The 25,821-nt window shown below is 39.8% G+C and overlaps 1 protein-coding gene across 17 annotated transcripts in view; it reads right to left on the reverse strand.

Moving 5' to 3' along the window:
• The window catches only part of RBFOX1 (RNA binding fox-1 homolog 1), a gene marked incomplete at both ends in the record, with an annotated part of 1,093,433 nt that overhangs the window by 96,474 nt on the left and 971,138 nt on the right, over window positions 1-25,821 (reverse strand). For 15 of the 17 annotated variants that reach the window (XM_082857469.1, XM_082857464.1, XM_082857455.1 and 12 more), the window contains 4 exons: window positions 6,378-6,431; window positions 16,349-16,409; window positions 18,168-18,260; window positions 25,062-25,115. In XM_082857469.1, the coding sequence (XP_082713595.1) occupies window positions 6,378-6,431; window positions 16,349-16,409; window positions 18,168-18,260; window positions 25,062-25,115 (262 nt within the window). The remainder of the gene's footprint in view (window positions 1-6,377; window positions 6,432-16,348; window positions 16,410-18,167; window positions 18,261-25,061; window positions 25,116-25,821) is intronic. The other 2 variants (XM_082857460.1, XM_082857459.1) reach the window with 1 other exon arrangement.

The following is a 25,821-nucleotide window of genomic DNA, read 5'->3' on the forward strand; positions in this document are numbered from 1 at the left end:
ATGGGGACTCATTTATTTAGGAAATGCAGTTTTCAGCACATAAGCGAGTGCCGATCCTGTTTGAAGATCCCCACAGGCTCCATCAAAGCCGGCTGCATTCCCTCTGTAGGGCAGGGAGGGACGCAGATAAAAATTAAGGCCAAATGTGGGCAGGGATGGAGTGAAATCCATTAAGACAGATGCAGGGAGGAGAGAGAAGAAACAAAGTGAATTGTGAATTGCCACCAAAAGGGGAGGCAAAAGTAAACAGATGTACGAGATAAACTCTTTGAAGTGGAACATTTCCAGGCTGAAAATCCTTTGCTCGGGGACTTAAATCTGGACTCTTCCATTCCAGTTCACTGAAGTGCACTGCACTGGAATCTGGCAGATGTGTAAATTATACACAACATCACCGAGCCAAAGGTCATTTGTTCACAAGAAGCGGCTCCTCACTGCCCTGGCTCTGAGTCCAGGCGAGGCTGGTTCTCTGGGTGGATATGCGCAACTTTAGAGCCATGAGGTACACCTGAATATTTGCTGCTTGGAGGGGCTCTGGGTGGTGGCAGGTGCCTTTCCAACCCACCTTATACTCTTTCAGGATGCTAAGGCAGTCACCCAAAACGGGGCGTGCTCTGTACCCAGTCTTTTGGCAGATCACCCCAAGCCCAATCCAAAGTCTAGGATTGTGACCAATAAAAGAAAAGCAACTTAGGTCAGGTTATCCCAGGTTCTGGACAAATTTTACATTTTTTCAGACGCTCTTGTATCCAGATTGCAGGAAAGGAAATGGAAAGAAGTCCATCCAAAAGTGTGGCTAAAGGTCATTCTCTGAACTGTGATGGACTCAACCAAGTGAAGTGGGGGGAGGGAGACCTACATTTACCTACTTCTGACCCAATTCTTAGATGAATCATGGTTCACAGTGGCCAAGAGCCCATAGAAAACCAATACCTTTGTCCCGGTAATCCAAGGTCAAATACACCTGCCCTTTCGAGCTACGCAATCACAGAGCACTACATCCATCCTCTTCATTTTTAACCTTTATATTGCGATCCCAATCCACTTTCTCATCCCCTAGCCTGGCATCAAGTCATGTGATCCGTGGCCAGGCTTGTGCCGACGTGGACACAATCAATCCAGGTGGCTTCAGCGATCACACTAATCTCTTATATCTTTATCTTACTTTACAGTCTATGAAGATCTTTTACACTCATTATTTTATCTGATCCTCCCTATAACCCCAGGATAACCTAGTTTCAAGACCTGGCCACTTTTCAAGTGTGACTTTGCAGATAGGTATGCCCTTCTTTTAGCACCCGTCATTTTGTTTCACTCCCCACAAAGCAGAAATGTTTATTTTCAGAAGGAGGATCCACTCAGGACCCCCTTCTTTCCTCCCCCGCAAAAGCCCACTAATAATAATAGTATCACCAAGACTATTGTTCACTGTCTTCTTCAAGGTTTCCAAGTCGATTGACTCTGCATCTCTCTCCTTTTGAGTTTAATTGTGTATTTCTAGTCATCAGGACCTTACTCTATCTTAGATCTGCATTGCATTGGAAGATCTTTTCCTCTCCCTATTGATCACAGCTCGTGGAGTAATTTAACTCAATTCCAATTTTCCTTTGCAGGCGGGGAGCTCCCTATCCACGGAAGTGAGTTATGTGCGTTCAAGTGGTGCATCTTACGAATCTTGTGAAGCTTTGCTGCCTTATAGCCCCACTGATGGAATATTTAATCACAGAAATGAGTTGGCAGATATGATATACAGTGTGCGTGAGCTTTGCAGCCATCTTACCACAGCAAGTGAGAAACGGATGGCTTTGCCATTTGTCAGGACCATGTCGACAATTGTGTATAGCCTTCTGTTATTTATTTTTATTTTGTTTTACTCATGTATGAAGATTAAAGGTGCTTTCAATCAGCAGTTTTGTTGGCTAGCTATCATGATTATCCCTTAAGAATATCACTTTTTTAAAAAAAACACCTTTTTATTAGATGGCAAAGGGGACTTCTCAGAATGACAGGAAACTCTAAGAATCCCTGTTGAGGCCTCCGCAGCGGGATTCCTAAAAACCCTATTTTTAATTACACGAAATAACCTGAGAAATGCTACTGGGAACAGATATTTGCAGACGTTTTACTTCTACTTAGTGCCTTCAGTTTTATTTTGACTCTAAAATGGAATGCCTGTACATGCTGGCTAGTCTTTGAAACTCACCTGGGCATTTTTTTGTATTGACTTATCAATCATTTGTCATGAGAATAAGCCTCAAGGAGTCTGAAGATGATTAGGCTTAGGAAATAATCAATGCTGCTGCTTAGTTTTATAGGAAAACACCCACTTGTCTTTGGAGGAGATTTATGTATGTTCATGGAATATGCTGATTTAGATGTATCTGCTTCTGGAAACTGGTATTGGATAAGCATTTAAAAGAGTTCTTGCAGGTATAAAACTTGATGAGAGTTCAGAAAAACCACCCCCAATGAAAGACCTTTCCTAACAGCTTTCTAAGTGCTTCTCTTAGAACGTGTGTGAGGGAGAGTGCATGTCATAATTTATCAAAGCAAATTAATACTGTTCAGCTAGTAATTAAAGATCCTTATTAAGAGGTATAACTGCTCTCCCCACCCCCACCCTGCGTGAGCAATAAAAACACACTCCGGGCGTCAAGAGGTTACAGACGAAAATCGATAACCTGCCATTTTATAATTAAAGGGAAAATAAATGTGAGGGGAAAAGTCCACTAAATTAGGAAAATTACCTTTAGGAGAAATTGAAAATATTGATTTTAATTTACAAAATATGTGCACTTTTCATGCCCCATTCTGAGAGACAATTGGAGGCTGGGTTGTTAATTCTGCATAAGCTTCATAAAATCAATAATTATACTACGGGAATATTGTGATCTTTGTCATTAACACGAAGTCTTATATATAGAAATGACTAATAAAATAAGGCTGGCTCTCTGTGTCAGGCAGATACAGGGCTGACCTGTGAAATACCCACAGCAAATCAATGACAAGGTCTTCATTTCAGCTCTGGGGCACATTCAAAATTCCAAGATAAATCCAGACTATGTTTGTAGTTGGGGAAATTTAAAATGCCCCCTAGATTCTTAGTCATGGGTATTTAAATGGATAACATGAGGCATTATACCTGGTTATGGAAATGAACACATTCTACAGCTCTATTTTGCATATATGCATTCCACAGATACAGGTGCCTGAAATTTTAGATTTAAGCTAGCAGGATTCTCAGTGTTTATGGGTCTTCAAGTATTTAAAAGGAATTGTTCTGGAGTGTTGGATCTGCAGCAACATTTCCCCACATTTCTGAATATCATGAGCTCTGTCTACCTACATAGACAAACATACAGGCTAAAAGAGAAAGCCTCTGATTATCAAGGATAGCCCAGATATTGGCAACACCAAACACAAATATTCAGATTTCTCAAGTAACATTTACTTCTCCGTGCCCCCTCATCCCCCCCCCCCCTCTTTTTAGATTTAAGTTTACTGAAGCAGCTCATAGAAATAATTATTTGGTTGTCCGGGCTCCTGAAAGCTTCCCCTGGCATAAGCAGTTAATATGTCTGAATACTGTGGTATTTGGAATAATCCAAAATTATTATCTTACTTCTCTTCTTTAATTTGACTGATTTGGAGAGAGCAGTAGCGTGATCTACTATCACAGGGCACAGTCAATAAGAATGATGACTTTTAACATTCATAAAAAATAAAGCAAAGTAACCTGGTTGCAAAGAACACAGGCTCTTGATTTTAGCTGGCTTTTTACCAGCTGTGAAATCTTAGCCCTGTGATGCAAACCCTCTGTACCTTAGTTTCCACATTTGGAAAACTGCCATGAGGATTCAAACACATTAATTTAGGTAAAGTGCTTAGAACAGTGCCTGATCATAAAAGTACTCAATCAAGAGTAACCCTTATTACAACTTATTTTTTCCCCATAGTCCAATGATCTTTTTTTTTTTTTTTTTTTGCAGTACGCGGGCCTCTCACTGCTGTGGCCTCTCCCGTTGCGGAGCACAGGCTCCGGACGCGCAGGCTCAGCGGCCATGGCTCACGGGCCCAGCCGCTCCGCGGCATGTGGGATCTTCCCGGACCGGGGCACGAACCCGCGCCCCCTGCATCGGCAGGCGGACTCTCAACCACTGGGCCACCAGGGAAGCCCCAATGATCTAACTTTTGAGGCTGGGCCCAGGGCTCATCTGAATGGCTGCTCTAATGTTCTAAAAGTTATGCAGATTCATGTATTCTCGTACGTTTAAGTCATTCTGAATTGTTTCTTCTGTCTTAATGGCCTCTTAAACACCCACAGATATGCACAGAGGTTTGAAATCATTGGAAAGTAGATATTTGGTGTTTTCCTGGTTGCTTGAGCCAAAGGCGACCAGCAACTACATTGCGTAGGGCTGGAAAAATGTACTTTCCTCTCTCTGTCACAATTCGTACATTCATACCCTACCTCCTCATTGAATGGTTTCCTGCTTCTTGCTCTTGATCTCATTATTTTGGGGGAGAAAAAACATGCACATAGGCACATGCACAGACACGGACGGACACACACACACACACACACACACACACACACACACACGCAGAATCTGCCACCTCTTTATTCCAGAGACTCCATTTCACCCAGCACTGCCAGCAGATACACAGAAGCTGCTTTCCAACTTCCTCCTTGCCCTTTTGGGGGATTTCATTTCTCTGAAGCTTTGGACAAAGATGTATCCCAGCAATATCTGTGCCCCCTGAATTGATAAGCTGAGCACTGAAGGACTAGTCCTCTTATGAATTAAAAGAGAATCTTTTAGTCTGGTGGTACACTCAGAATTCAGCAGAATCAGCTCTCAGTTAACTTCCCCTTATGGCACAGAGGTGGAACATTAACTTATTTATTTCTATTTCCTCGACATTTATATGGTGCTACTATGCACCAAACACTCTTCAGATATTAACCCATGTAATTCTTATAAATACCTGTGCGTTTGTTACTACTATCATCTCCCATGTAACAGATGAAGACGCTGAGGCACAGAGAGGTTAAGTAACTCGCCTAGAATCACACAGCTGGCAAGTAGAGAAACCAGGATTCCATCCTGGGCTGCCTGATAGTAATGCCCACGTTCCTCACTCTATGTGTCCCCTCAGGAAGTGGACCCCACCACATAGCCATGGAAAGCCTTATAGCTAGGTCTTGCCTCCCCAATAAGAGTCAACACAACTACTTCACTATTAGAATCCCTGGTCGTAACCCAGGCTTGTAATAAAATTCACACATGAAGAACGACTACAAATACTGCCTACCTAAAATCCAGAACTCAGCTATCACATTGGGCCTTCCAAGGTTTACCATCTATTAAAATCAAGTTGGTTCTTGTGCTAGAGTAGCTGTCTAAGTTTCCTATGTTCCTTCGTCATCCACTAGGGTAAATGTTTAGTTTCGGGAAGACGACTGACGTAGGGCATCTCAGAAGAGACAAAGCAAGGGGTGTGACTTACCATCAAGAGATTACAAAATGAGTGGATCTAAACCAACGGGTCATTGATTTCTCCTTATTAAAAAGCAAGGGCCACATCAAAGCAAGACTTCTTTTCAACATCAATGTGACAAATCTACTAAGGTTCTCAGGTGTTCAATGCAGCCTTGTTCATGAGCAGGGAAGTTAACAGGTAGAAGTAACAGGCTATGCTGAGCAAAAAATCTCAGCTGCTGTTGCTTCTGAGTTACTCTCTCCCCAAATCTGATGACCAAGTTTTCTGGGACAGTGGATTTGAGTGGCAGTTGGGTGGCTGGGAAGGGATGAGGAGAAAGCTATATACCCTTGAAGGCAAAGCAGAGAGAAAGGGAATTGCTAAGGGAAATTGATTAATGGAAAAAGAAGGACAACTTAGCTTTCCTAGTTTTCTAAATAATCCTTCTCTTTGCAATTCCAAAACACTGGCACATTATTGGGATAATTAAGCCAACTCTCTGCTTTGCCAAGGGAATAAAAAATGCAATTCCAAATGGAAACGTATGGCTGAAAAACACGTTCAGGCACATCGAAAGAAAACAGGCATGAGCAGCTGTCCATTTGTTCAAACCTCTTGAACAAAATCTCAGTGCTTTTTTTGAGGCAAAATCAGTGTGAAATGTCACAAGGAGCCGCGGCTCCATGCTTCTGCCACAATGTAACTTACATGATTCCCCTTTATTTTTTAAAAGCTTTTAAACACTTTTGGTTTTGCCTTAAAAAAAATCATTCAAAACTTGCTAGGATAGGAATTTATCAGTTCAGATTATTTCATAAACCCATTCTTTATGGGCAGGCAAAGCACATTTAGAAAAGACCAAGAAGACATCATGCAAAGAGAAAACTCTTTACCTGCATAGAATTCGGGACTGTACACTGCACCCACAACTGGATTCAATTTCCAGCCTTAAAACAAATACACAAAAATGTTATCATCACATTTGATTCAACAACTCCTATCATTGCAAATTAACTACAAGTCAAATGGGTTGGTGTATTTCTTTTTAATTTTAAAATTAAGAGGATGTATAGTTTGGGCAGGCATAAAGAATAATTGAAAACTATACATAGGAAAAATAGATTTAGGCCCTTTTTTGATTTTCTGCCAATACAAGTTAATAGCATGGAAAAACTACTGACCAGCTACAGATGAACCTTTTGAAAAGGATGTGATAATTCATTTCATCCCATATCAATATTTTCTAGAGCCCCTATAATAATTTAAATTTTTTGGTCTTCTTTCATGGATCACTGCTAGATATTCCTTTGTATTAAGTTCATCCCTTTGTAATACATCCCTTTGTATTAAGTTTGCAAAGTTTTGGAAGATGAACAGAATTCTTTGCAGAAACATATTCTGAAAATCGTCATTCCTAATTGTGACCCAGAGACTCTACAGAACTCCAAAGTGCTTTTTAAATCCCAAAGAAAATGACATTTATCCACTAGAGATGGTGTGGAATACATTTCAAACAATTCAAGAACCATAAAAATTCTTAATAAGCATGTGATATCTAAGGTAACTTTCAAATAACCTGTATATGGGATTAACAGAATCCTGTAATGTTCCAAACGTTCCACATGGTACGTTTTCTGTAAAATGAATCCTGGCCCTTTAGAAACTTTTACTCAAGAAAAGAGCAAACAAGAATATTTGCAAATCAAGCTACCCTCATTACACACCCACTGGGCACTATTTAGGGAACAACCTCAAAAAATGATCATGTTTTAGGGTTTGGTGATCATTTCCTGCTCCTGCTGGTAAGCCTTTATAAAAGCATCTATTACAGACTTGCCAAAAGACACTAGACAGGTGTGGGAAACCTTGTGTCTTTGAGGTGAAGGTCAAACATCAGAGGTCCTCTACTAAATGCTCCTGAGAAAAGGCAATGGTGAGAGTTGTGATGTGAGAGAAGGTATTTGTGACAAGTACTCTCTGAGCTCGTCCCAGAGGGAGAGGGTGTGCCATCCTATTGCCTGGTCTAAGTGATGAGCCTGAGAGGTGACCGCAATCTACTGATCCACTAAGGAAGACAGAGGCACTATATTGCAATAGATTGGCCCCTGGATGGACCGAAGACCTTCCTAGAACTTTCCAAGAATGTTTTGTTTCTAGAAACTTTCCGTTCCAATTTGAATAAACTAGCTGGTTTACAGCACCCAGGGTGATCTTAGGATAGGGTTTTCCAAAGGGTTATCCTTGGATTACTTGGCAGGCATATTAATGGGAAACTCCTGGCTGCAATTTTAGACCCAGAGAACGAGACATGAAATTCTGAGATGTATTGTCCCAGGGGCTTCTGAAACTCCATATTGTCACCTTCCTCTCCTATATTAAACACATCTTATCTTATAGAAATTCCTATAGTGTTATAAAAATAAAAATTACCCCAATCATTTCAGAATATGTGCTTTATAAATATGGAAAATGACTTCAATTTGACCAACTGAAATTCACTGCTTCCTAAAAAAGAAAATACTCAATTTCTGAGGACATGTCCACATTTTAAGTCATTTGGAATCAAAGAGAAAATAGAGCAAACTGGCTGCAAAGAAAGCTTCAGGGTTATCTGGACATATTTGATTTTCTCTTGCTAGTTTTTCACAGAAACCTAGAGTTTGTGAAAGAAATCTATACGTAGCCATATTAAGTGAATAATTAAGTTATGAATTTATTACCCTTCTTCTTCCCTCTGTCCTCCATCTTACGTCCTGCTTATGCCCCTACCTTATACTGGTAGTGGAGACAGGGTCGTTTTGAAACCATTGTTTCTTTTATGTATTCTTATTAACTCCCTTAAATAATTCCTTTTGCACACGAGGCTGGGACACACCATTCACTGAATGTGGAACCGTTGATCAACTTTGATGTAACTCTCAAAGACTGTAAGTTAGGCCAATAGTCTTTCATTTTTTTCAAAGAGACAGATTTCTCAGTCTTTCATTTTTCTCAAAGAAACAGATTTCTCAGAGGTGTCTAAGGCTGTCTAGAAATCATGTTTCTTTCATCTACATTTACCTTCCTCATTTCCTTGGGCTAAGAAAACTCTATGTATCTATTTATCTATCATCTATCTATCTGTCTATATCTATCATCCATCCATCCAACCATCTCTATCATCACTCTCTCTTTATTATCTATTTATCTTTTGACTAATCAATCAATCTCTCAGCTCTTGACAAAGCTGACCTGATGTCTTCTTAGGGCATGCTACTTAATGCCACTTTCTAACTATCTACCAATGATCTACCAGTTTACCAAGTCTCCCCATGGAAAACTTCCATTCAATACAAACATAATAGAAACAAAATGATACTCTCCCTCCTCAGAAGATCTATGCCATCTCACATATGCAAGTATTAATTGAGAGAGGTAATTGATAAGGTCTCCTCTACAATAAGTCAGCTGGGATCTGTGAGCAGCAAAATGAAATGAGACTGCTCAGGTAGTCATGGGAACATCAGTGCAGGTTTTCCCTTCTTCCCATCACTGGTCTTTTCTCCTAAATAAGGCTGCTCTATTCCCACTGTAGGAAAAATAAAGGCTTTTCTGAACCACACCACAGGCATGAAAATTCAACTTCTCATCTCCCTCCTCCCCTGAAGCAGATTCCTCACCAAGTCTTCCCCCCTTCAGCAAATGGCATCTCCATCCACTTGGTTCCTCAAAACAAAATTCTTGATAAATAATGCCTTGATGCTTCCCTTACCCTCATATCCCATGTACTATCCATTAGAAAATCCTGTTGGTTAGACTTTGAAAAGATGTTTCCACTCTCTCCACTTCCCTCCCTCACCAATGCCACCATCCCAGCCCAAGACATTTATATTTCTTAGCTGGACAAGTCCACGGCAATGAAGTCCTAACTCTCACCATCTTCTCTTCCTCTCTTCCTAGTGGCCAAACCAATTTTTAAAAGTAAATCAGACATGTCATCCTGCTACTCAGAATTCAATAGCTTCCTGCTGCACTTAGAACACAAATTCTTCTTTTTTTAATTTATTTATTAAATTTATTTATTTTTGGCTGTGTTGGGTCTTTGTTGCTACGCGTGGGCTCTCTCTAGTTGTGGCGAGCAGGGGCTACTCTTCGTTGAGGTGCATGGGCTTCTCATTGTGGTGGCCTCTCCTGTTGCGGAGCATGGGCTCTAGGCATGCAGGCTTCAGTAGTTGCAGCATGCGGGCTCAGTAGTTGTGGCTCACAGGCTTAGTTGCTCCGTGACACATGGGATCTTCCCGGACCAGGGATTGAACCCGTGTCCCCTGCCTTGGCAGGTGGATTCTCAACCACTGCGTCACCAGGGAAGCCCTAGAACACAAATTCTTTACCTTGGCCTACAAGCCCACACAATCTAACCCCGGTCCATTTATTTTGTACCACTGTTCCCTTTTCTCCAAACTGTGGTGACACTGGCCTTTTTCATCTTTTCAAAACAACTTAAGATCCTTCTAGACCAATCTAGACCATTCTGGATTGTATCCACTGCTCGCTCTGCTTGGAGAACTCGGCTCATTCCTCAAAAGTTGACCTGATATTATTTAGGTCTCCAATGCCTCCCCAGGGCAGGCTGTTTAATGCCTCTTCCTTCCCTACTCTTACAGCTGTCCCCTGATTCAATTCCCAGTTTTGTTTTCTGCATAGCGGTTAACACCGCCTGGATTTATCTTTTTTCTTTTGTTGCTTGTTCTTAATTGTTTTTATAAACTTTCTCCTTCATTAAAATTAATGGTGAAGTGAGCGGGACTGACTGCTGTCCGATGTGAATTCCCAACATCTAAAGCTGTTTGGCAAATAGTCAGTGCTCCATATATTTACTTAGTTTTGCTCTAAAGGAACTGAAAGAATAAAGAGCTTTTTTTTAATGGACTCATTCCTTTTTAGCTAGGATCTCCTTCCTACCGTCAATGACCTGCTTCCCTATATACACCTAATAAAAAAGGGCCCTGTTAGGGGTGACTGTCTTCAAGGGAAAGGCAATAAGAATCCAGCCCTTGAAAATCACCTCTGCTCAGACTTAACAGGGATCTTGCAGGCTTATGTAAATGCATGCAAATCACATGCAAATGGCCTCCTAGTCCCTGTGACTCCTTCTAGTACCTGGAAGGGACCCTTGGGATCACCTTGCTGGACACAGGAGCCTGCACTGTCAGGAAGACAGACAAAATGATCCCAGTTTTAATTTCTCAGGCAGTTTGTGTATGTCCCCAGGCCTTGCAAATTCAGAGATTTTGATCAAGGACATTAAACTGAACAATGAAGCTTACAACAAAGGGAGAACAGCTGACAAAGCCCACCGCTCCCAGCTCCCAGGGCCCCCATACAACAAGGCAATGGAGCAGAGACCAGACATGTGGAGGTCTCACTCCATATCACACATAGGAGCTGTTTAGAGAGATCCCTCTGCGGCCTGGCCTCAAGGGGCTGCATCCAAATCAGTGTTCCCCTCCTAAAATTTAGCTTCTCAAAGGTCATCTGCCAGCCTTCTGCAGAAACACTGGCCGAGGTCCCCAGTGTTAACTATGGCTGTATTAGGTGTTAAAAGACAGGTCTGAATGTGCACACAAAAAACTCTGCATGTGCCTTCTCTAGGGCTTTGCGGAGTTGGGTATCGAAGAAACACATTCAAGAAATCACCCTTAAATGTCCGGGGTTTCCATAATTCAAAAAGAGTTATGTACCACAATGTTCGTTGTAGCACTATTTACAATAGCCAGGACATGGCAGCAACCTAAGTGCCCACAGACTGATGAATGGATAAAGAAGATGTGGCACATATATACAATGGAATATTACTCAGCCATAAAAAGGAACAAAATTGAGTAGTGAGGTGGATGGACATAGAGTCTGTCATACAGAGTGCAGTAAGTCAGAAAGAGAAAAACAAATACCATATGCTAACACATATATATGGAATCTAAAAAAAAAAAAAAATGGTTCTGATGAACCCAGGGGCAGGACAGGAATAAAGACACAGACATAGAGAATGGACTTGAGGACACGGGGAAGGGGAAGGGTAAATTGGGACGAAGTGAGAGAGTGGCATGGACATATATACACTACCAAATGTAAAATAGATAGCTAGTGGGAAGCAGCTGCATAGCACAGGGAGATCAGCTCAGTGCTTTGCGACCACCTAGAGGGGTGGGATAAGGAGGGTGGGACGGAGACGCAAGAGGGAGGGGATATGGGGATATACCTATGCATATAGCTGATTCACTGTTATACAGCAGAAACTAACACAACATTGAAAAGCAATTTTACTCCAATAGATGTTAAAAAAAAAAAAAAAAGTCTGGGGTTTCCCGAACTGCATACCAAGGTTTTCTAAAGACATGACCTGAGGATGCCAGGGATCTGGCGTTTGAAATGGTGCAGACGGCAATGCCCAAAATGAAAAGTCAGTTGCACATTGCATCTGGTTCACTCAGGAACTTTTTTTTTTGCAACACATATTTATTGTCAACATTTCAATTTCGTCTATACAGGATTTCTGTTTCTCTTCAAACATGAGCAGAAATAGCAACTTTAGATTAAGGATCCCCCATGGACCAATTTGCTGGGGGTGATGAGGGACCACCCCACTTAACCCTCCAGTTTGTCTCCTCCCTATTACACGCTGGGCTTGGAGGCCAAAGGTCAGCAACCTTTTATTGTTACCCTGTGCTGTTTTTTTCTTCTAGAAGAGACATACTTTGCTTTTCCCAGTATGAAAATGAAAGAGTCCCCAAAGGCCACAAGTTTCTCAGACCCTCTCTGCTTCCTTATTTATTTGACCTAGCCAGCTTCTGTTAGCATCTGAATGTTTGATCCTTAAGTTAGTATGTCTATCAGGAAACTCAGCTTACTATCTACAGGAAAAAAAAAAAAAAAGAGAACAGGATGGCAACTTATTACTGAGATTATTGTGTAAATAAATTTTTAGGGGACTTTGTACCCCTGCCACTGTTTTGAGTATTTTATCTCCCATAATCATCACAAATACCCTATATGGTAGGTCCCATTTCTCAGGTCCCACTTGGGAAAGCTGTTATGTGGAGTGTTTCAACAGCCTGCCTGCAGTTCAATAGCCAGTGAAAGGCAGGTATGATGCGAAGTCCACCTCTCCATATAGTCTTGGGTCTTTTTGTCCCGTTTTCAACCTTCCTAAGATCTCGGAGAAAATAAAAGAGCTACATCCAACACCAATGCTTCTCCAACATCGAAGAAGTTCCTGAGAATCTGATTTTCAACTTGTTTTACAGAGGAAACATTTGATCTCCAATGAGCTCAGTAAAGCTTAACTCTTCTCTGAGGGTTGGTGTCCTCAGGAAAAATCAGCAATACAGAAGTAGCCCACCCAATTCCCTCTTTGTGGAGCTTTCTGATGGGGCGGGTTTCCAGACCCCTATGTGTCATTCTACAGTCTTCTCTTATTGCCAAGTTCAAATGTCCTGGGAAACGGAATCCACATCCTCCATGATTTCATTAACTTTGGTCCTCTATAGCAGAGCCTCCTAACCTTGTGTCTTATCACGGTTAGGGTCCTGTCCCATTCATCATCAAAAACTTTGCAGTTGCTTAAAGTTTTGCTGGATGACTGACAAGACTGAAGGAGTGCATGAATGTGATGCTGACATGGAGAGCTATATTTTTCCATGTGAAGGTGATCTCAAAATTTGATGACTCTAGTGATGCATAATTTTGCTGCAGCCTAAGTTTGATGGTTTGTGAGAATGAATGAGGTAGCTAATGAATGAATCTCACCAATCAATTTTCTTATTTCCATGTGACTTTATTTGTCCTCACTTCTCTTTTTTTTCCTGGCTTTATCGAGGTATAACTGATAACTAAGTTTGTCTATATTGAAGGATTGAAGGTGTACCATTTGTTGATTTGATATACATACACACTGTAAAATTTTTGCCACAATCCAGCTAATTAACATATCCATCATCTCACATAGCTACCACTTTCTTTTTTCGTTTTCTATTTTTTTTCTTTTTGGTAGTGATAATATCCTCTATTAACACAGTCATGCTTGTTAAGGATCTGAGAGGGACCCATATCTTTTCAGTTATGTTGGATTGCCTTTTATGGGAAATTTTACTTGTAGTGATGGTACTCATGAATTAAGGATTGAAAAAGCTTTGAAAACTACTTTTCTTGAATACCAAAATTCTCCACCATCTCTATAGAAGCCAATCATCTTTATGTAGTTAGGATCTGCCTTTTTTTTTAAAGTCAGTTCTACTGCGACTGCCCATCTACCCCTTAGGTACCATCCTCAGTCCATGTGACAGGATAAGCCCCTGAGTACCCCCTTTTGGGTACACAGATTAGAGACCCATATGACATTTCTGGAAACTAAGAATGCATGGTTCCCTGGAATGGGATGTGGGATGTTTATGCCAACATACCAAACTGGGAATTTGGGGCTGCAACTTTAATAATCTTTCTGTTCCTGTAGCTGGTTGCTTGAGTGCAGCTCTGTAAGATGACAGGGGAAAGCGATGCACTCATAACACATGGGCATGGCCACAAGATTTTGTTATTTCATAATAAAAAAAAAGCCTTCACTAATCACTCCATCTCCTCTAGCCTCAAATTTTACAGCTTTACCACAGGAAAACTATGTCTTCTTTACAGGACTTCACTTGGACCCAGTGCATCTAAAATGCTTAACATAATGCCATACACTCAGAGATGTTGCTATTAATAAATAGGCTTTGAGTTGTGTCTCCAAGGCCCACAGGTCCAGTTTTCAGCCCCTGGGTATGTCATTGATCAATAGCACTTTCTTTAAAATAAATATGCCTACATATGGCTTAAGGAATAATATTTGGCTTCCCTTGCTTTATTTTCTCACGTAAGCAGCAGATATGAACATCTATGCATATGCATGAAAGCATGCGTGGTGCAAACACACACACACACACTCACACGCACACACAATTGCTACTTCATAATTAAAGAAAGTGCCCAGTAGTCATGTTGGTGTCATTGTGTACTAGCTCTGGCAAGTTGCAGAGCTATCATTTTTACCCAAGTAGAAAGTCTTCATGACATGTAACTCAGCGGTTTGCTTCGTTTCATCACTGGGCATTCAAAGTCTGTTGCAAAAATTTTATATACCATTTAAGGTTATGTCTTGGGTTGTTGGAGCTGGGAAAATGGGTCAGCAGAATAAATAATTCTTCTGGTCTTTCTCCTTAGACTCCTATTATATTGAGGGTATATTTCTGTTTAATTTTGCCCCTTTTAAAAATAAGAACAAACTGGCTTAGCCTAATTGGTAGCCATTTGCACAAGAAAGAAGAAAAACAAAAACAAAACTACCAAATGCTTGTAGTATTGTTTATAATAGAAAAAAAATGTCAATCAGCACGTGAGGTGGGAATAAACCCATATATTCATTTTATGGAATATTATGTAACCACTAAAAAGAATGAATGTAGTCTGTATGTATTAACATTGAAAGAACTCCATATGACTTATAAAAGCCAATTAGAAATGATCTGTACACCATGTTCATATAAAAAGAATGCACACACTACTGTGAATGTTATAAATATATACTGAGTACATATATATACAAGAAAGTGCAAAATAAAGGTATAGACAATAATCTGTAATAGTGGTACCTTCTGAGGAGGTAGCTGGGAAACCAAGGTGGCAGTAGTGTCATTCAAAATATAGTTTAGCCTTTTCTTCCCCCCCTTTTTCCTTCCCTCCTTCCTTCCTCTCTCCCTCTCTCTCTTTCTTTCTTTTCCTTTTTTAATGTCTGTATTTCCATGTTTCATGTGTAATTAAAATGTTAAAAATGGAAAATTCCATAAATTTTTCCTTAAGACTGTAATAAAATTGCTATTTTTTTAAAATCTATAAACCAAAAAATATCTTCCAGTCTCACAATTCAATTCAACCATTAACATTTTGGTGTACTGCCTACCTTAATTCAAATCATGCTATACATATAATTTTCTTATTTTAAAATTTTTAATTCATTATGAGGCCCTTTGTAGTCTTCATCCTACTCATTTTAATGACTATAATATTCCACTAAGCTCTAACTTTAACTTACTACATTACATTCTTTCTAATTCTGGTACAATTAAGTATGTGATTAGCATATCAGCAGCCTCCCTCCCCCCATATATCTTAAGAGACATTTTTTCTGAGAAGGATTAAAGAATCAAAATGTGTGAACATTTTAAATAACTCATCATACATATTAAATCCTTATTATGAGGCGTCTTGAGATGTCTTCTTCTAGAGCAAGGGCAGAAATGCCTTGTCCTGAAGGGGTCTGCAATACACAGCAACGCTCTCACCTGCCCCCAAATGCCACTGGTGGGCAACCAGTTCTCACTATGGAACTGGTCATGAGACACCCTCTAAGGCACTTTAAAAGCCTAATAGCTCCAGAGAAGATTCAAAGCCAGAACCAAATTCTGCAGGCCCACTGCTGGGGATGATTAGTGATCAGTGAAGAGGCGGTGATGAAAAAAGAAACAAACAAAACTTCCATCCTCCTTCAACTAACTCTAATAACAATAAATTAAATTACCCAAGTAATTCCTAAATAAGTACTGTATCTCACTCTCATGGGAGTTAGTACAGAGAGACTGAAAGAAGGACATGCACTCTTAACCTGAGAACTACATTTGCCTTTGTCATGAAATTTATCTTATTGATTCAAGTGGTTCACTGTAGCAGGTCAGCAGCAAGGACACAGTAGCCATGCTGAGGCAAATATGGCTTGTTGAAACAGATTCCCCAGTTAAATTACTTAATAGATTCTGAGGTAGAGACAATTTCTTGTAAAAGGCCAATCTCTACTTACCATTTGTATAAGGGTTGACAGTCTTTTTATTTGTCATTACACGTGCTGTGGCATTATTTACCTATGTACATAGAAAACTCAAATAAGCACATATTCCAGGGCCAGTCCACAGTTCAATTAGTTGCATGCATTATGACTGTGATTACTTATTAAAAAAAAAAAAACACCAAAAACTAAAATGCATTTTAATTTATAAAAGGCAGTAGGTGCATAACAAAATCATACATTTTTATAATTACATTTACTTCATAACCATTTTAACTTAACAAATCATTTCAATAAAGCAATGTCATATCATTTAAAAGTTTAATAAGGAGACAGTAAAAGCAAATTAAAAGGAACTGCATAATTGAAGACTGAAAAGCATGCGTGTACTCCATGGTAACACAGAAACAATAAATATTTTTTAAACATAAAATAAGGTTCACATGAAGGAACATGCAGTGGAATAGAAGAGGGGAGAGACAAGGTACAAGGGAACATAAATGTCAAAAAAAGGACAAACAAGTTTTAGCCGTATGCAACACTTTACGAGGGAAGAACCATCGGGAAGCAACATCTAGCATTCAACACTTGGAACAAGAGCCTTTTACATCGCAAGAATTAACAAAATCATTCAAGCTTTAAAGTCACAGCTAACAAAAGGATAAAAGAGAGGGTGCATTGTTTAACACAATATGGAGTTAACGATCTGAGTAAGATGTGCACTGGTCATATCTCAATCCAGTCAGTGCCTCCCAGGCTAGCTTAGAACGTACACTCAGTTACAGGCGTACCAATATCCAAAAAAATAGAGCATCAAGAAAACTTAATACAACAAGTCAAAAAAATTCACGTGGTATATATATGTATAGAGATATATCAGCACTAAATACGTGAAACGGCAGATGGATTTCACCACTTACCATTCACCACCATCGCCAGCATGAGTTTGTATACAGTTACCATGGTTACTGAGAGTTTGGTGAGGGGCCTAAGGGTTATCGTCGAGGGTGGGAGGAAATGAAAGGCAAAATATGCAACATCTTACTCCAAAGACTAAAGCATTTTTAACTGGTATTTTTTTCTTTTTTTTTTTTTAAGTTTTAACAAATACTACCCTGTGGTCATTTTGAGGGAGAGTCAGTGGTAGAAAGAGCAGATTCTGAGTATCGGAATTTTAGCATTTATTTTTTCTCATGAAGAACGGCCAGATATTGAACAGGAAATCCTGTTTGGTTATTCACTTTATGATCAAAAGAATATAAAGTTCAAACTGGCTTCTTAAAAAAACAAAAAAAAAAAAAAAAAAGAAAGGTTTCATGACAAAAACCTCTCACTTTTTTTTTTTTTCCCAAACAATCGTTCTCTTGAACGCCATTTCTTTCACAATTTGGCTTAATTTGCACACCACTGTGGATCCCTCATCAACCCTGTAGTGGAAAGAAAAAGAAAAGGAAAAAAAAAAAAAGAAACTGCTCTGTATTTTGTTTTGTTTGGCAACACTCTCTCCACTGCTTGGAATCTACTGCACCCATTGGTTATAAGACATGAAAAATAAAATAATTTAAAAATCCCTTTCAGATTAACCTTTCTTTTGTCTCACTTTTGCCATCCACCTTTTAGCAGTAATAAGAGTAACATAATAAAGGAAAATTTAAAAAAAATTAAGGCCAGTTTTCCTTTTTATATATAAATATATATATATATATATATATATATAAACAATGAGAAGGGAGTAGGGTCACATACAAGACACAATGATGCATCTGAAACAACAAATGAGCGTGAAGCAGACACTTATCAAAAAGATGAAAAGGAAAATATTTTGGACATGCACCTCGATTTTACGGCCCTCTACCACGGTGCCGTGTAATTTCTCCCTCGCCCTGTCCGCATCGGCACTATTTTCGAAAGTTACGAAACCAAATCCCTGCATGCAGGAGGGAGAAGGGAAAACAACATGCAGATTATTATTTTCAGTCAACGACCACTGTGGAACGTTCTCTCGCTTTAATTTCTATTTCTTGTCCTGGCTTCAGTTCTGTAACATGCAAATTAGAGAAATTATAAGAGTACTAAAATGTGCAATAAGTAAGCGACAAATGTGAACAAGATTTTTGTTTTCTGTCACCCGTTAGCTGTCACCCCTGAAGAATTCAAAGAATGATACCAGAAATACCTTTCTAAATGTCACTACAGAAGAAAAGAAATCTAACGGAAAGAAAATGAGATCAAAATAAATGTACAGTGTCTTCACAGAGAAGAAAATGAAATAACGAGGAAAAAAAAAGGGAACCACTTTCTTGACATGCAAATTAAGAAGAAAAGAAAAGAAAACGTGTGCACAAAATTCAACAATGAATGCCAGAATCTTCTAACATTGCCTACAGAGTCATGCTGTGTGGTTTTAAGACCAACTCTTCTCCATGCAGTTTTAGGGTTATTCAAATTTGTCAATTCTACAGCCTTTATGTCTCAAAAAATAAAAATTAAAAGCCTAAAAAAAAGGAAAGACCTTTTTTTATAATAAATCTTAAACTCTGATCTAATAAGCAAAATAATCCCATGAAATGAATAGAAATAAACATCAATTGATTAATAATGCAAACAGTTCAAGTAACATTTTTGTATTAATACCTCCCCTCTGACCCTGAAAATAATATACATGCTTCAGAATTTGTCAACTTTCCCGACTACTTTATTAACCCAAAAGGGAAATGTGTATTCATATGGTAAAGTCCTAAGACATTATGCTGGTATTCATTTATCAAATCAACTGGTAGAAAATAAAGAAGCTCCTTTAATAGAATGTTATTTATAATAACACTCTGGGAACTTTTATTGGTCAATAACAAATATACCCTTTTCTGCACCACTGGCATATTTTGTTTAATATTTCAGCCTCAAAAAACAACCCCCCAAACATCGCATTGTTAAAAATCCATCCTTTTTCTTCACTGACACTGTTCCTAAGAAGAGTACAGAAAATATGACACATTATTTTTAAAACCCCTAAAAATATTTGTACATCTTGTTCAGAAATATACACCAACCGTTTGAAACAATTCCAGTGCAAATATGCCCAGCTCGTTCTGGTCTTCACAGTGTAAACTGGGTGAAATAATGCAATGTGCCAGGACTCCTCTTTGTGTTCAGTAATCTTTACATAAAGGAAAAATGCTAGCTTTAAGCTTAGCTGGGGCAGTAGGACAGTCTGTCCCACTAATAAAATAGACCGTCATTACAAATCACAGCTAGTCATTAGCTGTTAACTCTCAGATCCTCATTAGATTGCTAAAGGGATGTCCGAAACTCAGGGTGTTTAGAGAGCTGTTACCCAGTGCTTTAACTAAGAGAGAACTTTCCAATATTAAGATGGGCTCATGCATAGAAGAAACTAGCTGTGGATGTCTTCAAGTTAGATTAGATAATTATCTGATAGAGAAAAAAATTAATTATTCACTTGGGGGATTAGGCTGAATTACCCTTCATATTTCCCACAGGGAGGGTCCATGATTAGGGTAGGTCTGAACTATTTGATTAACCTAATAAGGTTACATGCTTAGAAGGACGCTACTTAGTTCTATACATCACTGGTAGGATGCCCACATTTGGTACTCAAAGATACGTGCCGATTAGTTCTGAAATAATAGCTCTTCAACAGGCAAAAGACAGAATTTGGGGGAGGGGGTCGCTCTATTTGATGGCTCTGACTCTTAGCCAGTGGGTCCCACACTTAGTTGTACATCAGAAGGAACTGGAGAGCATATTAAACATTCAGATTCCTGAGCCCTGACCCATATCTATCGGATCAGAATCCCTGAGTGGAACCCAGAAATCTGCCGAAAAAGTTACCTATGTGGCCCAGCAATTGGGTTTCCATGGCCTCTCATACCACTAAGCACTATCAGAAGGATTCAGTTCTTTGAATGAGTAGAATATTACATTGCCAGTTTCTATAGAGCAATTTAGGGAGTGGAGTGAGTTTTTGAGATGAATATCTATCTGACTTGGTGATTCGCATCTTAAACCTGGGGGTCAGCCAAAATCACATAGGAATGTTCTCTTCCTGACCTCTAAGCCCAGTGCTCTAGCATCCATAGCTATGCCATACATTTAATAAGTAATTAGGGAAACTAGGACTCCGGCTCTATCTGGGGCGATTCTTTCACTTGGCAAGGAAAGGAAGTCCACAGTCCGATGTGATTTATCGATGGAGGGCTTGGTGGCATCATTGTTGTCGATAGGCACTAACAGTCGGTGTCACCGCAGTGCTGGAAGGAACACAGGCAGGAGAAAGTCGAACATGCCACCCACCTGTCTAACACGATCCCAACGAATCGAGTCATTGTGATTGTGGTCTGAGCCCAGAGCAAACCACACTGGCCTAAAAGCTGCATCATGTATGTCAGGGAGAGGTGAAAGTGAAGATAAAAATTTATTCTGAACCCCAAGTTCATAAACTAAAAAGGAATTCTACTCCATTTTCACTTTCCTTTGAAGTAAAAAAAATATATTTATTCTCTTTATTATTATTTTTACTCATTATTTTCTGCTAAACTTTTTTTTTTTTTTTTTTGAGTGGCTCATTTCAACCTGCTGAGATGCCTAGCTGAGATCTGGCAAAGCTGGGTTCATGAAGACCTTGCTCCAGACTCAGTCCCCCAAATACCAAAGGGATTCTCCTACGTGTGCCATTGGACAATCCTACCTCCCACTCAGGTAAGAAGTGCTATGATGTCCCTGGGTCAGAAGATGGCCAGATTCTCATCTGGGGAGCTACACCATAACCAGAGACCACCAGCTGGCCATTGTTAGGCACCCTCTCCATCAAGCACAGGTGCTGTTTCTTTTGACCTGCCTCGTGGTCAGAATTCTGTCTTAAGCAAAATGTAACTTGCAGAATCCTCTTAAAATATTTTGAATATTTTTATCTCAGTCTTAAAAAGGGGATCAAAAGAAGCACCTTCTGGACTTGGCCTGGTGAGCACAGGAAGGAACTGAGTGCAACGCAATAACCCTGTAAAGATCAAGTGTGCAGGAGGGGCTGTATGGGGGGAGTCAGATGCTCCCTAAGTGCTGGAGGAGAGACACTGCTTCCCAGGGTTTACCTTAACAGAGAAGGGGGAGCTAAGAGAAGGTGCAATCCTTCAGGAGAAGAGAATCTGGGATATTTGTGCCCTATGATGGGAAGGCATGACCCCTAGGCAGATAATGGCGACCCTAACGTGGACCAGCCGTGACTTGGTTATTTTTAAATCTTTTTGTGAAACATAAATTCTGATCTTCCTGTATCCCAGTTATTTTTCTACTTTAGTGTTGTGGGATATATTTAGGCGATATCTTCCCTTTCTGTAGTAATACAAATACAATATTTTATAGCTGAAATAAAGGCTCTGAAGTATCCGGGATGGATGTGTGCGCTGACTTTTCATCTTACATGAAAATCTGATTCCACCAGTTTCTGGTGCAGAGAACTCCTATCACCTAGAAGAGGAGAGCTGTTGAAAAGGGTCTGAAAGCTCATTTTCCTGTGGGACTAAGGGCTTTATGACCCACTTGTTCCCAATCGCCTTTTCACACGCAGACCCTTCTCCCTGGAAGACCATCTTCCCTCCTTCCCTTCCCTGGGAAACCCTGACTCATCTTTTTCTCGCAGCTTAAATGCCACTTCTCCCAGAAACCCTCCCAGCTTCCAACAAGATTGGTCTGCCTGCTTGGAGTCTCAGCAGCCTTTTCGCTGGGAACACAGCAAACTCTGTTGCATCTGTTTGTCTTAAGGATCCGTCTCTCAGGCTACTCTGGAAAGTCTGTGAGAAAAGGAAGCACTTCTGTCTCGCTCATGTCCGATTCACCAACCTTGTACTGGAATGCAACCAATACTACAGACATCACTGAATCAAAGAGCAGACTGCATTTCCTAGGTCTATGAAAAAGTAGCTATCTCTGGCTGCACCCCCCAAATAAAATGTTTCAGAGGTAAACACAACATCTTAAAATCTCCGAAAAGGAAAAATGAATGATAGTATCTGGCACCCTGAAATGCTATCTCATTCCATTTTCCAAGTCTGGCAGATCTTTTCTGAAAGTGATTTCCTTGTTTACTTGCTATCCTTCTATACATGAACTTGTACATTATACATCCCCAGGATGATACAGATACTGCTTGTGTGTATATAGGTGTATATGCACAGGCACACGCACACACACACACACACACCAAACACCCACATTGAGCCTCCCTCATTGAGCATTGAGTGGCTGTCTTGGGATGGTCCCCAAAGACGACGGCCAGAAGGTCAGCTCCTAGCTTGTAAGCTCTCCTGTATTTCCTGGCTACTTCTCCAATACCCAAGGATGAAAATCAGGTCATACCAACAGTTCAGGTTTCTCGACCATTAAAGTGGAAATGTTCCTTTAAATAAGACCTTTTCCCATAAAGGATAACGTCAAGTACGAAAGAAGGATATCCCCGTGTGAGCTATTTCCTTCATTCAGCAGTTCCCAACTGGACTGTCTCCATGACATTCCAGTGGTACCAGTCAGCTCCCACACCTGCAAGACCAGTTCTTTCAGAGGGAGCAAACCCACTGAGAGAGGCTATTTTTGATGGTTCTTAATCAAAAAAAAAAAAAAAAAGGCTTCACAGCTTCACAAAATCAATCTCTCGATGCAGCAAATTTAAATGGTCTTATTCCTAAAGCCCTAGAGACAGGCTAATCACGAGAACGAGGGAAGAAGTCTTAAAAATAGCACCACCATTGTCCTTTCAAAATAGCAAATGATATTCTTCTAATGTCCTTAAACAGCTCTCGAAAAAAATTAAATAGCTTCCTCCAACTTGCAAAAGTTACAAAACAAAGTACACATGGAATATAAATTAAAAAAAACAACACCTTTAAAGGCAGCAGTGCTAGGACTCAGCATTAGAAGAAAGTTGGCCAACATCTTCTATAACTTTGCCCAGAATACGTCAGTTCTGAGTGAAAAGGATCAGGCACATTTTTCTCTTAATGCACTTGACTTTGCACATATAGAAATAGTACCTGTAATGCTTTTCATACCACAGCAGAAAGAGAGTTAGCTTATTTTTCCCCCAGCCTGGAGGTCAAACTACTGACATATTACAAGGATGACTGTAAAACATCTGAAATTACACAAAGATGAGCTCCCTAAAGTAGCAAAACCAGAGAGTATAATGAATTGATTTTTCTTTTTTTTTTTTACACTCATCTGGAATATCACACCACCATTTTGACTGTGGAAAAGAGAATACTGGCATTTTCTTTCTTCAATTCAATTAGCATTATCCTATTAGGTTAATACTAAACCTATTTAGGACGAAGAGGGTACAGACTGTCCAAGGAATAATAAAGGATTGCTTTGTGGGGAGGAAATGGTTACAATACCCAGGAGACTGGCTCTTGCCCCCTCAGGTAAAACCTGTTCTTTTTAGTAACCCTCCTGGATGCTGGCTTGTTCCAAATTGCCTGTGTACGAAAAGCTCTGGGGCTGAACCCCCGATCTCTCTGTGCTTGGTAATAAACTTCTCTCCATCCCCACTTTCACAGTCTGGGGATGTGAAGGCAGCTGAACGTTCCTGGCAGACCGGAAACCAGGCAGAGTTATTGAACGTGTTCCCTTTCTAGTTCCTGATGTCAATATCCAAGTCTTTTGCAGCATCCTTCCCTGTTACCACAGTATCTGCGGCTGCTCTGCCAAATGCACTGCTTTCCTCCGGGGAGATTCTGATGGCTCTCTTGCATTTTCCATCAATGCAGGTAGAAGGAGGATGCTTTAGCAACCTCGAAGCCCCAGGGGGCGAAGGGCTAGTTTGCATTCAAAGGAAGCGAGGGCGTGTGTCAAAAACAGGAAGACACAGGGTTTATTAGTTTAACCACAGCCCTGGTAGGTTTGTTAAAACACAGATTGCTGGGCTCCAATTTCTGAGGATCTGATTCAATAAAGTCTGGGTTGGACCCTGAGAATCTGCATTTCAAAATCCCCAGGTCGTGCTGATGCTGCCCGTCTGGATACTGCTCTTAGATGACCACTGATACAGAAGATGTTTTGGAAGAGTTGGGCTTTTTTTTTCCTACCAACCTATTTCCATTTTGAAGTTGCTGGACTTTGACCACATAACCTCTGATTTTTACTGTTTTACACTGTTAGCTCTAAGAAAATCTACTTAAAAATTGGTTTCCCAGAAAAAAAAAAAAAAGCTAACTAAAAGCAATGGCAAATTGCAAAATGTGGGTGGGTACACAGACTAATGGATCAAGTTTTATTCAAAAGGTTGGTGTATATGAGATTTTCTCCCCTACAACCCAGGAAAAGAACTGCACTTTATTAATACAGAATAATCACATATTTACCTGCTCATGAGACTATCAACTCACTTTTTAATATAAAGAACATAATTATCACTGAAAAACAAAAATGTAGCAACAACATTATTTTTTTAAGCATGGGTAGTTTTCCTCTGGAAAATTGATATATAGACATCTACAGATATATATAAAACAGCGATTTAAAATTACCCCCTCATACATTTTAAACTGAATCCAATGTAGTCCCCACCATTTTGGAAACGGGAGGTGGTCCCTAAAGGAATTCCCACGGAAGTGTATTTTCACAACGTACTGATTAAAACAGTGCAGTTGTTTCCCCGTATTTATAACAAGCATTTCAACATAAGCTAAACAATTCTAAAGTGAATGAAGTTGCTTACCTTTGAGCCTCGCTCATTAAAAATAATTTCAACATCTAAGATTTTACCAAATTGCTGCAAAGAAATAGAAATATTTTATAAGCAAGAAGAGAAACACACTGAATCATATTATGCGCATGGGTAATTGTGCCCCAAGTCAGAATTTGTTTTCTCTTTTAATGTCAAGGATATACATTTTATGTTGTTCTTTCATTAAACGATGCACTTGAACCAAGAGAAAATACAACCGCATGTATTATTTCCAAATTATGGCATATCCCACCATATAAGCTATCAGAATAGGGGCCCAGTACCAAGTATGTAACTGAGAGGTTAATTCTACTTTTCTTTCTTGATATGTGAGTGATTGCCTTCCCAGGCACTGAGCAGCAAAGATTAAAAACAGCTAGTATATACAAGGGCTCTTCTAGGCTACGTCACTAGCCACTGGGCAAAGCCCGCTTGGTGAAGTGGGATTTTGATAGTAAAATATCCGACTAGAATGGGATGTTGAGGATTTTGGACCTTGGCTCTGCAAAAGCCAGGAGCAGCCAGGCCATACAAGAGAAGTAAAGATAAAAGGAAGATCCACTACACAGACACCCATCACAAGCAAGAAACCAGCACAGTTGTGGTCTATCCTCAGGCTGAAATGTACTCCTTTCAAGATGATTCTCCATGTTGTTAAACAAACAGATTTTAGACAATTAGCGTGAATAGGCTTTATAAAAAGTGGAAGAAACTCAACACATTCAAATCTAGAAACACAGTTTCAGATGAC

This window comes from Leucopleurus acutus (genome assembly GCF_964270905.1).
Source record: "Leucopleurus acutus genome assembly, chromosome: 16".
In the NCBI taxonomy this organism is placed as follows: domain Eukaryota; kingdom Metazoa; phylum Chordata; class Mammalia; order Artiodactyla; family Delphinidae; genus Leucopleurus; species Leucopleurus acutus.